This window comes from Dunckerocampus dactyliophorus, chromosome 3 (assembly GCF_027744805.1).
Source record: "Dunckerocampus dactyliophorus isolate RoL2022-P2 chromosome 3, RoL_Ddac_1.1, whole genome shotgun sequence".
Lineage (NCBI taxonomy): Eukaryota > Metazoa > Chordata > Actinopteri > Syngnathiformes > Syngnathidae > Dunckerocampus > Dunckerocampus dactyliophorus.
The window spans coordinates 13,559,525-13,573,086 of NC_072821.1; the positions used below are offsets into that span (position 1 = coordinate 13,559,525).

The 13,562-nt window shown below is 42.8% G+C and overlaps 1 protein-coding gene across 9 annotated transcripts in view; it reads left to right on the forward strand.

Moving 5' to 3' along the window:
* Nucleotides 1-13,024, forward strand: part of zfhx3b (zinc finger homeobox 3b) — a 339,235-nt gene extending 326,211 nt beyond the window's left edge. For all 9 annotated transcript variants that reach the window (XM_054771463.1, XM_054771462.1, XM_054771464.1 and 6 more), the window contains 2 exons: nt 78-5,519; nt 5,920-13,024. In XM_054771463.1, the coding sequence (XP_054627438.1) occupies nt 78-5,519; nt 5,920-7,667 (7,190 nt within the window). In that variant the 3' untranslated portion in view covers nt 7,668-13,024. The remainder of the gene's footprint in view (nt 1-77; nt 5,520-5,919) is intronic.
* The last annotated feature ends 538 nt before the right edge of the window (nt 13,025-13,562 follow it).

A 13,562-nucleotide genomic window follows, 5' to 3' on the forward strand; every position in this document is an offset into this window, starting at 1 on the left:
ATGTCATCCTGTTGATTTAGACTGATAGATTGTATGCATTTACCTTGCGTTTTAATCGTCTTTCTGTTTCTTCACAGATTCATCAGATGCTGATCTTGAGAAGGGTGTTTCACTCCCAACAGAAATAGCTGAAGCTCGCAAGTCCCCTCTAGAAGATCAACAAACAGAGAAGGATGATGCAACTGGATTCCTGTGCTGGAAGAAAGGCTGTAATCAAGTGTTCAAGTCATCCAACTCTCTCCAGATGCACTTCAACGAAGTTCACAACAAAAGGCCCCAGCTGCCTGTTTCAGATCGCCATGTCTACAAGTATCGATGTAACCAATGCAGCTTGGCCTTCAAGACTGTGGAGAAGCTACAGCTCCATTCCCAGTACCATGTGATCCGAGCAGCCACCATGTGCTGCCTCTGCCAGCGGAGCTTCAGGACACTACAAGCATTGAAGAAACATTTAGAAACAAGCCACCTGGAGCTGAGTGAAGCTGATATCCAGCAGCTATATGGTGGCTTATTGATGAATGGAGACATTATGGTCATGAGTGACGTAGCTCTTCCTGATGAGCATGGAGGTCTGGGAGAGGATGACAAAGACAGAGATGAGAGTGACTCAGAGGAAAAGGAAAGCCCAACAGGCAGTGACTCTGGGTCACTACTGGAAGATTCTGGATCTGAACCAAAACGTGCTTTGCCATTCAGAAAGGGCCCCAACTTTACAATGGAGAAGTTCTTGGATCCATCTCGTCCTTTTAAGTGCACCGTCTGCAAAGAGTCTTTCACACAGAAGAACATTCTTCTGGTTCACTACAACTCTGTCTCTCACCTGCACAAGGTGAAGAGAGCTCTTCAGGAATCTACCACTGGTCAACCAGAGCCTACAAACAGCCCTGACAGCAAGCCATTTAAGTGTAGCACTTGTAATGTGGCATATAGCCAGAGTTCTACTTTGGAAATCCACATGCGCTCTGTGCTACACCAAACAAAAGCCAGGGCAGCCAAACTCGAAGCTGCAGGAGGGATACCAAGCTCTGCAAGTGCTACTGGTGCAAGTGGTGGAAGCACTGTCATTAGCACCTCAACAAGTCCAAGCCCAGCAAGCAATTCAACAACAAACCCTACCAACCACAATTCTTCTGGGTCTCAAACAGCTCAGAGTTTTCTTGGAGGAAACCACACATCCCAGAGTCATTGCAATGAGACTAGCAGCTCAGTCAACAGCCGTTCCTCGCCATCGGAGAACAGTGAGGCAAAAAAGGCTAAATATACGGACATGCTGTCTGCAAGGGGACAACAACAGCTTCAGCAACAACAATTAGCTCAAGCGCAAGCCCAAGCCCAAGCCCAACTTCAACAAGAGCTCCAGCAGCAGGCTGCTCTTCTGCAATCCCAGCTCTTTAACCCAGCACTTCTGCAGCACTTCCCCATGACAACCGATGCACTTCTCCCCTTGCAACAGCAGCAGTTGCTGTTTCCTTTCTATATCCCTGGAGCAGAATTTCAGTTAAACCCAGAGATCAACATCAGTAATTCAGCACTTGGATTAACAGGATCAACCACCTCACTGCTAGAAGACCTCAAAAACTCAGCCCAGCAGAGCTGCTTACAGCAGCAACTGATGCATCACCACCTTCAACAGCAGCAGCAGCCTCACTCACAGGTTCAGGGGCAGATGGCACTGCTGCAGCAGAGTGCTTCTCTCCACCAGCAGGTTGAAAAAAAGCAGAAGCCCGCTTCCTCCCAAGCTGACAAAGACAAAGATACCCAAAGAGAAAAAGACATGACCGAAAAAAATGAGGACGCCAACAAAGATTCAGTGGACAAACTAAAAGACAAGAAGGAACTTCAACATATTTCAACCAATATAAACCATGACTCCGGCTTACTTCCACCAAGGATTGCATCAGATGCCCGTGGAAATGCAACCAAAGCCCTGCTAGAAAATTTTGGGTTTGAGTTAGTGATTCAGTATAATGAAAATAAACAAAAAGCTCAGAAAAAGGGAACTGGGCCTACAGGATCAAGTGGACCAGGTGGGATCACAAGAGTGGTGGATCCCATTGAGGGATTAGAGAAACTGGAATGTGAAGCCTGTGGCAAGCTGTTTTCCAATATACTGATTCTAAAGAGCCACCAGGAGCATATCCACCAGGCTTTCTTTCCATTCCGATCCCTTGAGCGATTCGCCAAGGAATACAGAGAGAATTATGATAAACTATATCCACTGAGACCCTCTACACCAGAGGCTGCTCCAGCTCCCCCACCTCCTCCCCCTCCTCCTCCGCCCCAAAGAGCTCCCACACCAAATATTCCTGTCTCTGCGGCCTCACTCACACCTCCAACTGTACCTACTCCACAGCCTCCAGTTCCAATGCCTCAAATTCCTATGCCAATGGATTTGCCTATCTTCTCACCACTAATGATGCAGCCCATGTCTCTCCAGTCCTTGCCCACTCAGATGCCCCCTCAGCTACCATCTGTTGAACCTTCTCTGGCCTCCGACTTGGCCCAGCTATACCAACAACAGCTCACTCCAGCCATGCTACAGCAGCAACAGAACAAGAGGCCACGGACACGTATCACAGATGACCAACTTCGGGTTCTGAGACAGTACTTTGATATTAATAATTCACCCAATGAAGAACAGATTAAAGAGATGGCAGATAAATCAGGACTGCAGCAAAAAGTCATAAAGCACTGGTTCAGAAACACCCTTTTCAAAGAGAGACAGCGCAACAAAGACTCACCATACAACTTCAACAATCCACCAACCACAACACTTGAAGAGACTAAAGTTGACTCTAAACCTCCTTCTCCTGAACCACAGAAGCACGATTTTTATGGAAGTAAACGGTCTTCGAGAACTAGGTTTACTGACTACCAGCTGAGAATCTTACAAGATTTCTTTGATGCCAATGCGTATCCTAAAGATGATGAGTTTGAACAGCTTTCCAATCTTCTGAGCCTCCCTACTCGTGTCATTGTCGTTTGGTTCCAAAATGCTCGCCAGAAGGCAAGGAAAAATTATGAAAACCAGAGTGACGGAGGGAAAGATGGCGAGAGACGAGAACTCTCAAACGACCGGTATATTCGCACCTCAAACCTGAATTACCAGTGCAAAAAATGCAGCTTGGTATTCCAGAGAATATTTGATCTCATAAAACACCAAAAGAAGCTGTGCTACAAAGATGAGGATGAAGATGGACAGTATGACAGCCACAATGAGGATTCCATGGATCTTTCTAATGAATGTTATACTCCCTCTGGTTCTTCCTGCCACACCCCGATGCCCTCCTCTTCAAGTCTCTGCCCACTGCCACCCTCCACTTCAGCATTCTCACACCTCTCTTCAGCTGATAAGGATGAGGCTTCACCAGCACCCACCTCAAACCTCCGTGAGGAAAAGTCAAAGGAGCTAACAGACATTTCTGCTGATCCCCAAGAAAATAAAACATCTATCAAGCAGGAAAATGTTCCTCCAGCCCATTCTGAATCGCAGCAGCAGAGAAATCAGAGAGAAGAGAAGATGCAGCCTCTTTCAAAGCCAAACAAACATTCATCTCCTTCCTTCACTCAACAACAACAACAAAGTGGACCATCAGCGTCGCAGACAAGCCAGGCTTCCTCTCAGAGCTCCCACATGAGCCACAATCCACACATGAGCTCTGCTACACAACAAATGGCCCAGCAGATGATCCCATACCAGTGTGATCAGTGCAAGATTGGCTTCCCTTCTTTTGAGCACTGGCAGGAGCACCAGCAATTACACTTCCTTTCTGTGCAGAATCAGTTCATTCACCCACAATTTCTTGACCGCCCAATGGACATGCCATTCATGCTATTTGACCCAAGCAATCCTCTGCTGGCAAGTCAGTTACTCACTGGGGCAATGCCCCAGATTCCCAGCAGCTCCGCCACCTCTCCATCCACACCCACCTCCACCATGAATTCCCTAAAGAGGAAGCTAGAGGAAAAAGCTGGCACCAGTCCAGGAGAGAATGACAGCACAAACAGTGAAGAGCCACAGAGAGACAAGCGGCTTAGAACCACCATCACACCTGAACAGCTAGAGATTCTCTATCAAAAGTATCTATTAGATTCTAACCCTACACGCAAGATGCTTGACCACATTGCTCATGAGGTGGGGTTGAAGAAAAGAGTAGTGCAAGTCTGGTTTCAAAATACCAGAGCCAGAGAGAGAAAAGGCCAGTTTAGAGCAGTGGGGCCAGCTCAAGCTCATCGAAGATGCCCTTTTTGTCGAGCTCTTTTTAAAGCAAAAACTGCTCTTGAGGCACACATTCGCTCTCGCCACTGGCACGAGGCCAAACGGGCTGGATATAATTTGGCCCTGACTGGTATGCTACCTGATCAGGAGAGCATGCAAATGAAGTTGGATGCCTTGGAATCAAGCTATTCCCAAATGGCGTCGTCAAATATGGATGGACAAAGCTCTTCTATGTCTCCTGTGAATAGAGGAATGGATTTGTCTCCCAGAGCTCTACTGAGTCCTTCATCCATTAAAGTTGAGGGAATGGAAGAGTTTGAGAATACAGCCATGTCTTCTGTGAACCTCAGCTTTGATCAAAACAAGCTGGATAATGACGACTGTTCGTCTGTTAATACAGCCATCACAGATACAACAACAGGTGATGAGGCTAATGCTGATAATGACAGTGCTGATGCAAAACACAGTCAAAGTAGCAGTGATTACCTGTCAAAGCCCGGGTGCACTGCCCCCATCCTTGAAAATGATGACCAGATGTCCTCAGGGCTAGTAAGCCCTGCAATGAGCTACTATGCTAAGGACTATGAAAATGAACATATTATTGACCACAGCGAGACATCCAGCCTGGCTGATCCTTGCTCGCCGAGTCCCGGAGCTTCAGGTAGCAGGAGCATTGACAGCGGAGATCGTCCTGGCCAAAAACGCTTCCGAACCCAGATGACCAACCTCCAGCTTAAAGTACTGAAGTCCTGTTTTAATGACTACAGGACCCCCACCATGCTGGAATGCGAGGTACTTGGCAATGATATTGGACTTCCAAAGAGAGTGGTTCAGGTGTGGTTTCAAAATGCCCGTGCCAAGGAGAAAAAGGCGAAACTCAACATGGCCAAGCACTTTGGAATTAATCAGACATCCTACGAGGGGCCGAAGACTGAATGCACTTTGTGTGGTGTCAAGTACAGTGCCCGCCTCTCTGTCCGCGATCACATATTCTCCCAGCAGCACATCTCCAAAGTAAAGGATACCATTGGCAGCCAGATCGATAAGGAAAAAGAGTACTTCGACCCAGCTACTGTCCGTCAACTTATGGCTCAGCAAGAAATGGACCGAATTAAGAAGGCCAATGAAGTGTTAGGATTGGCGCAGCAGCAGGCCATGCAGCAGCAGGGGATGTTTGATAACCCAGCAATGCAGGCGCTGAATCTCCAGTCAGCCTATTCCAATCTGCAGGGCATTCCACCTGTCCTCTTGCCCGGGGTTGGAAGCCCCTCTCTTTCCAGCTTTAACTCCTCTAATTCAGGTATGTTGTCATTATTGTCTTGATACACAGAAGAAATATGTGGAAAACAACTATTTTATATCAGTAAACATGAAAGCATGTTTTTTTTTTTTTTTACTTAAATTTATTTGTTTTTCCATGGCAGTCGTCCTTGGACATATTTTATAGCCTGCATATTTAGGATAACACTCCTGCTCCTCCTACTTCCTGACCAAATTATTTATGTACAACAGGGGCAAAAAAATGTGGCTTTTTGAACAGGAAGGGCCTATGAGTTTAAACACTCTTGGGTGGGCAATGTAAACCATAGCTCAGTGTATAAATAAGAATGATTTATTAAATTTGCCGGCCATAGCTAGTCCTAACATGTCCTAACATCTCCCTAACTATTGTTGTGTTTTTGTACTTTCCAAAATTTCAGCTTTAACTCCTCCAAAATCTTCAAACCTGCTGAACATGCCTGGTGCCGGTGTTCCCTCTCCAAGCCTTCCCACATCAGGATTGCCCAACAAGCCACCCTCATCATCATCCCTGTCCACATCGAGCCCAGCACAGACCAACACTTCTGTTTCCACCTCAAGCCCCACTTCCACATCCAACTCTGCTTCTTCAACCAGCCAGTCCATCTCCCGTCCCGAACACCCCAAAGAGCGTGAAGGTGAGAGGTTGAGAGACAAGGACAAGCCTAAGGATAAGGCAGAGAAGCCCTCAACTCCATCATCAACTGGAAGCACCCCTGCCCCTTCTACTTCTGCTGCCAGCGCCAAGAAGGAAAAACCAGATCCCGCTGTTCCGGCCACCTCTATGCCAACTCCTGGTATGGAGTATGTGGTAGACCCTGCCCAGCTTCAGGCCCTACAGGCTGCCTTGGCTTCAGACCCTACTGCTCTTCTCACCAACCAGTTCTTGCCCTACTTCATGCCTGGCTTTTCCCCATACTATACCCCTCAGATCCCAGGCGCTCTCCAAGGGGGTTACCTGCAACCAATGTATGGTATGGAAAGTCTTTTCCCCTACAACCCTGCCTTGTCACAAGCACTGATGGGCCTTTCTCCGGGGTCTCTGCTGCAGCATTACCAGCAATATCAGCAGAGCTTGCAAGAAGCACTACAGCAGCAGCAGCGGCAGCTTCAGCAGATCCAGCAGCCCAAGGCAAGCCAAAATCAAGCCCCTTCTAAATCCTTGGGGGATCGTAAAGAATCTGCCAAAGATCCAGTGAAAACAGAGGAGCAAAAGGGCAACCCTCATAGTGCATCCCCAACTACCCCTTCCACCTCCTCCCCTCCTAATAAAGTACACACTTCGCAGAACGACCTGGATGGCAAAGCTGCAGACCCCCATCTGGAACAATTCATTGTCCCTAAGGTGCAGTATAAACTGGCATGCCGGAAGTGTCAAGCAGTTTTCACCAAGGAAGAAGCGGCTATTACCCACCTTAAGTCTAACTGTTTTTTTGGTCAGTCTGTGGCAAACCTGCAAGAGATGTTGCTGCGTGTACCCAGTGGCGTAGGTGCAGGGGCTGGAAGTCTCTATGACTGCCTGGCTTGTGACACTACGTTGGATGGGGAAAAAGCACTCAGTCAACACCTGGAATCAGCTTTGCACAAACACAGAACAATCAAGCGATCAGCCAGAAATGCCAAAGACCACGCTACTAGTTTATTACCTCACTCTTCAGCCTGCTTCCCCAATCCTAACACCACATCTACCTCGCAGTCTGCCACTCATCCCATCAGCAGCCCCACTCCACCGCCAACAACATCAGCCACCATGCCATCCTCTGCCGTGTCCGCTTCCCTTTGCTCCTCCTCCTCCTCTTCTTCCTCCAGTACCCAGCTCAACGCCACAGCTGCCGGCAAACCCTGGCCCCAGGCCCCTTTCTCCAGAGCTTTAGTCGGGAAGCCCAATGCCAGTCCCTCCTCTGCTTCCTCCTTGTTTCCAGTGTCCTCACCCTCAACGGTTACCTCAAGTTCATTGAGCACCTCAGGAGTTCAGACCTCGATACCAACAGACGTCTTTACTGACGAGTCTGACTCTGACAGCAGTCAGAAGTCAGCAGACAGGCTGGGCAGGACGGCGGACAAGCCGCAACAACCTGGCTTTGTCAAAGACAGTAGTTCTTGTAGTAGTAATCTTACTAGTGTAGGAACAGACTCCATCAGATTGTAAAAGAGCTTTCGGTGATGGACAATGTTTAAAAAAACACAAAAAGGAAAAAAAAACACACAAATGGAAAAAACATAAAAAACAGCAATGTTAAATACGTTAAAGGTATACAAACCAATTTCAGAAAAAGATGTAAAGACTTACTGCAATTCCAAAGCTTGTAACCAAAAATTTTAATGTTAGTGGATTGTTTTCCCATATCAACATGCTGGTTTTCATTTTGTTTCCTTTTGCTCAACTGAAACACATACATATTAATATATGAGAGGAGAAAAGCAGAGATTGATGCAGAGGAATGCTGATAAATGGCCCAAGAAAGAAAGAAAGAAAGAAAGAACAAATCAGAGTCAAGAAGATGTCCTTTTGTTTCATAATAATTTATATTGACTATCGCACTCACAAAAAGCCAGTATGTGCTGTATGGGAGAATAGTCTGGTCCACGTTCTTGCTATTTAAGCATTCAGATACCAATGGCTCGCAAAAGTAAAATAATAATGTATTGTCTATTTTATTCTCAGGTCAATAGATCACAAATGTTTTGTTCTGTTACACAAATCCATGTTTTACACTTTTTGTTTCTTCATATCTTCATTTGCTTATTTTAATTAGAGTGAAAATTGATTTGGCGTTTTTCTGGGCATTAAAACGGCAGTTAATTGGCTGAGTTGAACTCTTGCAAAAGGATTAAATGGAGGAGAATTGTTGTCCATTCATACCAAGACAAAGAGAGCATTGCAGACGTACGAATGGGCCAAAATGAGTTTTGATGAATAAGAAAAGAAAAAAAATCCCACCACCCCTCTGTATTTATAATAGTTCCGAGCATTTTTGGTGTTACGTAGATTGTTGCATTGGAAATGAATTCAAGAAGTATGGTAGGTTTGTGTACATTTAGCTTTTGTATTGTCCAACTTTAAGACACTTCATTTGATGTTGTCTTGGTCATTCCGATATATTAGATGATGATTGGCAGGTCATTGATCAACGCTGTCTTATTCTCAACCTTGTTGGGAGATATTCACCCGGATTCCCCTCCCGATAAGGCAGGAACCTCTTAAAGGGTTATTTAAAATGTATGGGTCAGTTGTTACTGCATCAGCTGAAAGAAAAAAAAATGTTATAGGTGAAATGTTGAAAATTTTATTTTATTTAAGTTGATGTTACCTTTGTGCACTTATTACTGTCTGACTCCTATTTCCCACTCTACTTGTTCTTCTCTTCGCACTTATTTTCGTCAGCTGTCCTGTCTTTGTAGATATGTACACGATAATGCAGGTGTACAGTTTTTATTTTGTTCCTATTTGTTGTCATACATGAAAATGAAAAAAAGAATACTAATAATAATTCTCACGCTTTAAGACAAAAAGAAAATCCAAAGACTGAACACTTTCACCATTGGTGCATAAAGATGAGAAAAGAGGCTTCTTTATACTTGATAATTTGTTGCTGTTTTTAAAGGAAAGAAAACAAAGTTTTAAAAGATAAAGGAGTACGTATCAGAGTTGCCGTTTTTGCTTCCTTGCAAGCAAACAGGTGGCTTTTTTTACGTAAAAACCAAAAACCAAAAAGGGCCCCTGTCCTTGCATTGTGGAGTAGCACCATTACAGAGCCATTGCAGTTTGTAACATAGAGTTATGAATCTTTCTTTGACGTTTGTCACATTCAATTGTCCATTTTTTTTTAAGATCATGTATAAGGTCTTGTCAAGGACATACGTTTTGCTGCTAATGTAGAATTTTGAAAGAAGACGGGAAAAAAAGTACCTAGATGCATGCTTATTTTGCTTTTGGCTAAGCTTTAATGAAAAACAAACAATAAACCAATTTCTTGCCTCTGCAACACCTTTTTTTTGTTTCTTGTTGCAAAAACGGAACTTTGAAGACTGTGAATATGTATGTTCCAAAGGACATTTTGCTGATTTTCTTTTTGAACAGACCAATGTTTTTAAGCCAATGATCTATGACGTTTGTAAAGAACAGTGCATTCCTAATACCACAGTGGAGTTTTCTTTCGTAACGAGCAAGGACTGATCTTTTTGTCATTTGAATTCTTTTAACTGTCAAAATCGATTTTCACTCCATTTTTCATGTGACTGTCAACTGTTTGTGTACATTTTTACTGAACAAAGTGATCTCCAAAGGTCCATTTGTGCAAGCATGGAACACTCCATCCATTTGAGGTTGTTGCTCACTTGTTAAGCAAGTCATGGTAGTTACCAAAAAGTGTATATAATACATCTGGTACTGATGTGTCTCCTAGCTTTTAGTCATATGTTTGCCAGTCAACATACAGCTAGTTTCAGAGGAGAATAATAGCTTTTTAACTGCGGTGCGATTGCTCCCAGCAATGACTTGTTCCAGGTGTAAGCAGGGTGCCACTTTTACGCATAGATTACAGGTCTGGAGGGGCATCTTCATTCCAAAGCATTATTTCTGGTCGGTTGGAGGTTTTTTTGGAGATGTCCTTCAATGTTCAAATGGTTAGGAGGCTTTCATGTCCCAAAGAAGTCACCCGCTTCATCTTATTGCAATGCAAATGGATGCATATAGGTACCCCCCACCCTCTCACTGATGACAAAATGTATATTTTTTCAACCAAAACCAAGACTTATTTAAATTTGTGAAAAACTTCTTTTTTTGACCAATATTGTATAGCCAATTTATATATAGTATATACAAATAATACCCCAATAATCTTTAATGCGTTTTGGTGTTGATACCATAGCATGCTGTTAAAATCATCACATTGAGCCTGCAAGCTTGCCACTTCTCTAAAGTTCAATCCCCTTAAAGTCTGTGTACTTTTTGTTTTTTTTTAAATTTAAATTATACATTTTTTTCCTCAAATGCATTTTAAAGTTTCATATAACGTCAGACATGTATTTTCATTTTCTTATCTATTGTGTTTTTTGTACTGTATATTACTTTAATCATAAATTAACACTAGCTTTAATTTTAAGATTTTAAGAAAAGGAAACAAAATATGTCCTGGCCACTTTATAGAGGTTTTTTTTAGAGATATAATTATTTGTCTTCTTCCCAAAGTGTAATCATTTTGGCTTCATATGTATGTGTGTGAGTGTGTGTGCATGTGTTTAATAAGAGCCAATCCATTCTTTCCCTCGTTTTGTCTTTTGTGTTACACACCAAAACTGATTGAACCACAAATCTGAGTAAATTAGAAAATCAAACGATCGGAAGTGACCATGATTGCAAAGCACTGAGCAGCTTTTACTTTGAATGTGGCCAAAGCTTCATACAGTTAAAAAAGAAAACGTGCCCCCAAACATTAAGTGTATATTTTATTGAAATACTGCTGTGGATTTCCACACTGCTACTTTGGGATACTTGATGGACATTCAAAAGTGACAAGGTTTTGCTGTAGAGGTCATCTTTGCCCACTGTGAAAAGGAGCGTGTATCTGTATACAGATAAAAGATATATTTAAAACAAGACATCATTTTTTTTTGGTTTATTTCTGAGATGAAGAAGGACTGAAAAGAAAAAAAAGAGCTTTGGAGCTCTTTATGAGGAGGACACGAGAGGCTGTGGGCACACCATAACTGGGCATGGGAGCCAAGGGCAGGGTCTGAAACAGCTTTAAATACCACCTCCTTATTTGATTAGTGACAACTCCCAATGGACTCTGGAACCAACGGACATGTGTGACAGAGAGGACTGAATCCTGAGTGGCTCCAGCTGCCTCTTTCCTCCTTTCTTTCTCCTGATCTGCCTCTGCTCCTCTGAAGGACATTTCCCAAATTTCAGGACAGGATGGACAGAGACGCTTGCCTCTTTCCCCTCCTTCATGTTGCTACCTGTCTCCTTTTCCCTTCGCTTGTTTTTGGGTAACAAGTAAGGTTCTCATGTCGTGCGGCAGCTCACCCTTCTCTCTGTTGCTATGAAATTAAGAGCAGAGGATGGGGTCGGGTTCTCTAAACTGTCATTTTTTGCTAGGAAAAAAGAGGCAGTTGTACACTTAAAGAAAAGCGTATTAACCAAAATCAACAACCAAACTAACAACCAAACAACCATTTGCTCCAACTTCAAAGATGAACTGTTACTTGGAGCGATCTTTTCCTTTTGTGACTTCTGGTGCCACAATGTTTTGTTTGTTTTTAAAACCTTTTCGACTTCTTTTTTTTTTTTTTCCTTAAATGACTCCTCGTTCGAGCCTCATAAGCATGGCTCTGTGGCTCCAGGCAGCCCAGCTGGGGGTAGAAAAAACAGCCTTGCAATGTACAAAAAAGAGCAAGTTAAACCAAAAATGTTGTTCTTGATGTCTTTTCTATACTGTAGTCTTGTTAGCTTTTTTGTTACTGTAATTATATGATGAAGATTTCCAGACTGTACCAAATGACATGGAAACTAACATACAAACACAACACACATGGAACTTCAGACTTTTAAAGAAACTTTTGTCACAAAACCTTGTTGTCCTAGTTAAGTTGATTGTAGATGGTAATTGAATATACTCCTTTGAAATATTTCATCAAGTATGTTTCTTGCTCATTGTGATACATTAAAATAAGTATGAGCATACACCCCTGTGCGTTGTTACTTGTTTATCTCTGCTCTGTTTGAATGCACAGAGTCAAATTTCCATCTGTCTTTCGAAGTGTCTTTCAATATGAAGTCGTCACTCGCCACTTTGCGGTTCGAATTTTGCAGGTTCACTCTCACAAATTAATAAATCACGCTGTTTTGTGGTTGAGTACGGCGTGTTATTCAAGACACACAGTATGTATACTGAAACCGATTTGACTTTGATTTGATTTCTTGCCCAAATTAAGCCTTTTCAAGCATAAAAATGAGCAAATGAATGAAAATGCAAATGAAAGGCATTCAGAAGACGCATTCAAAGGTGCTGTGAATGATATGTAGTATTCTACACCAGTCAGTGGGTGCCAGTGATGTTACTGTAATGTTCGGTGAGACACACAAACTTGATCGCCGGGAAAAAAATTGTTTATTGCAGGTTTGAATGATCTCACAACAGACACAATAATCCCTAATAAAAACACGAGCTACGATTGCCGCAGTAACCCAAGCTAAACAAGCTAAAATTCAACTCTAAACTCCTGACGTCGCTTCCTGTCCGGCTTTCTTTCAGATACCCTAGGGAACACATTTATTGTAACACAGACAAGCAGGGTTCCTACGTATTTGACATTTCTAAATACATACTTTTTCCAGACTCAGTAAATAGATGTCGTTAGAGATGCAACAATTAATTGATGAATTGATGATTAATTATTAATGTTGGTATTCAATTAATTGTTTTTTGATTTTAAAATGTAAATATCCTCTGATGTCGGCCTCTAAAAAGAATTCAAACCTGCAATAAAAGCCTGTTGTTCCGGCAATCAAGTCTGGTGATTGTGTATCTCGCCGAACATTACTGACACCTTGTGACCAGGGTAGAAGACTACATATCATCACAATGTCTTTGAATGCGTCTTCTGAATGTCTTATATTTGTATTTTAGTTTATTTAGCCATTTTTGTGCTTGGAAATGCTCAATTTAGGCAAAAAATACACACAATTTGCTTATATCAGCATATTTTTAACTAATAATAGGCCTCATTCAACTACAAAACAGCATGATTTATGAAATAAAATATGTTTAAAAAACTGTGATTGAGTGAAGCAGCGAAATTCGAACCGCAATGTGGCGACGGACGACTGTATTATATTTGTGTTTTAGGCAAAACGAGATATTCACACACATTAGCGCTGCCTTTGGAAACCTGTGCCTCTTTTCTGATATGTTGCAGACCAAACCACTAACTGTTTGGGTTTGGTTCATATCGATTCGGTCCGTCTCTAAGGCCTAACTAATTACTGGATTAATAGACAAAGGAAAAATTGTTAGTTGTAGCCCGAGTATTATGTAAA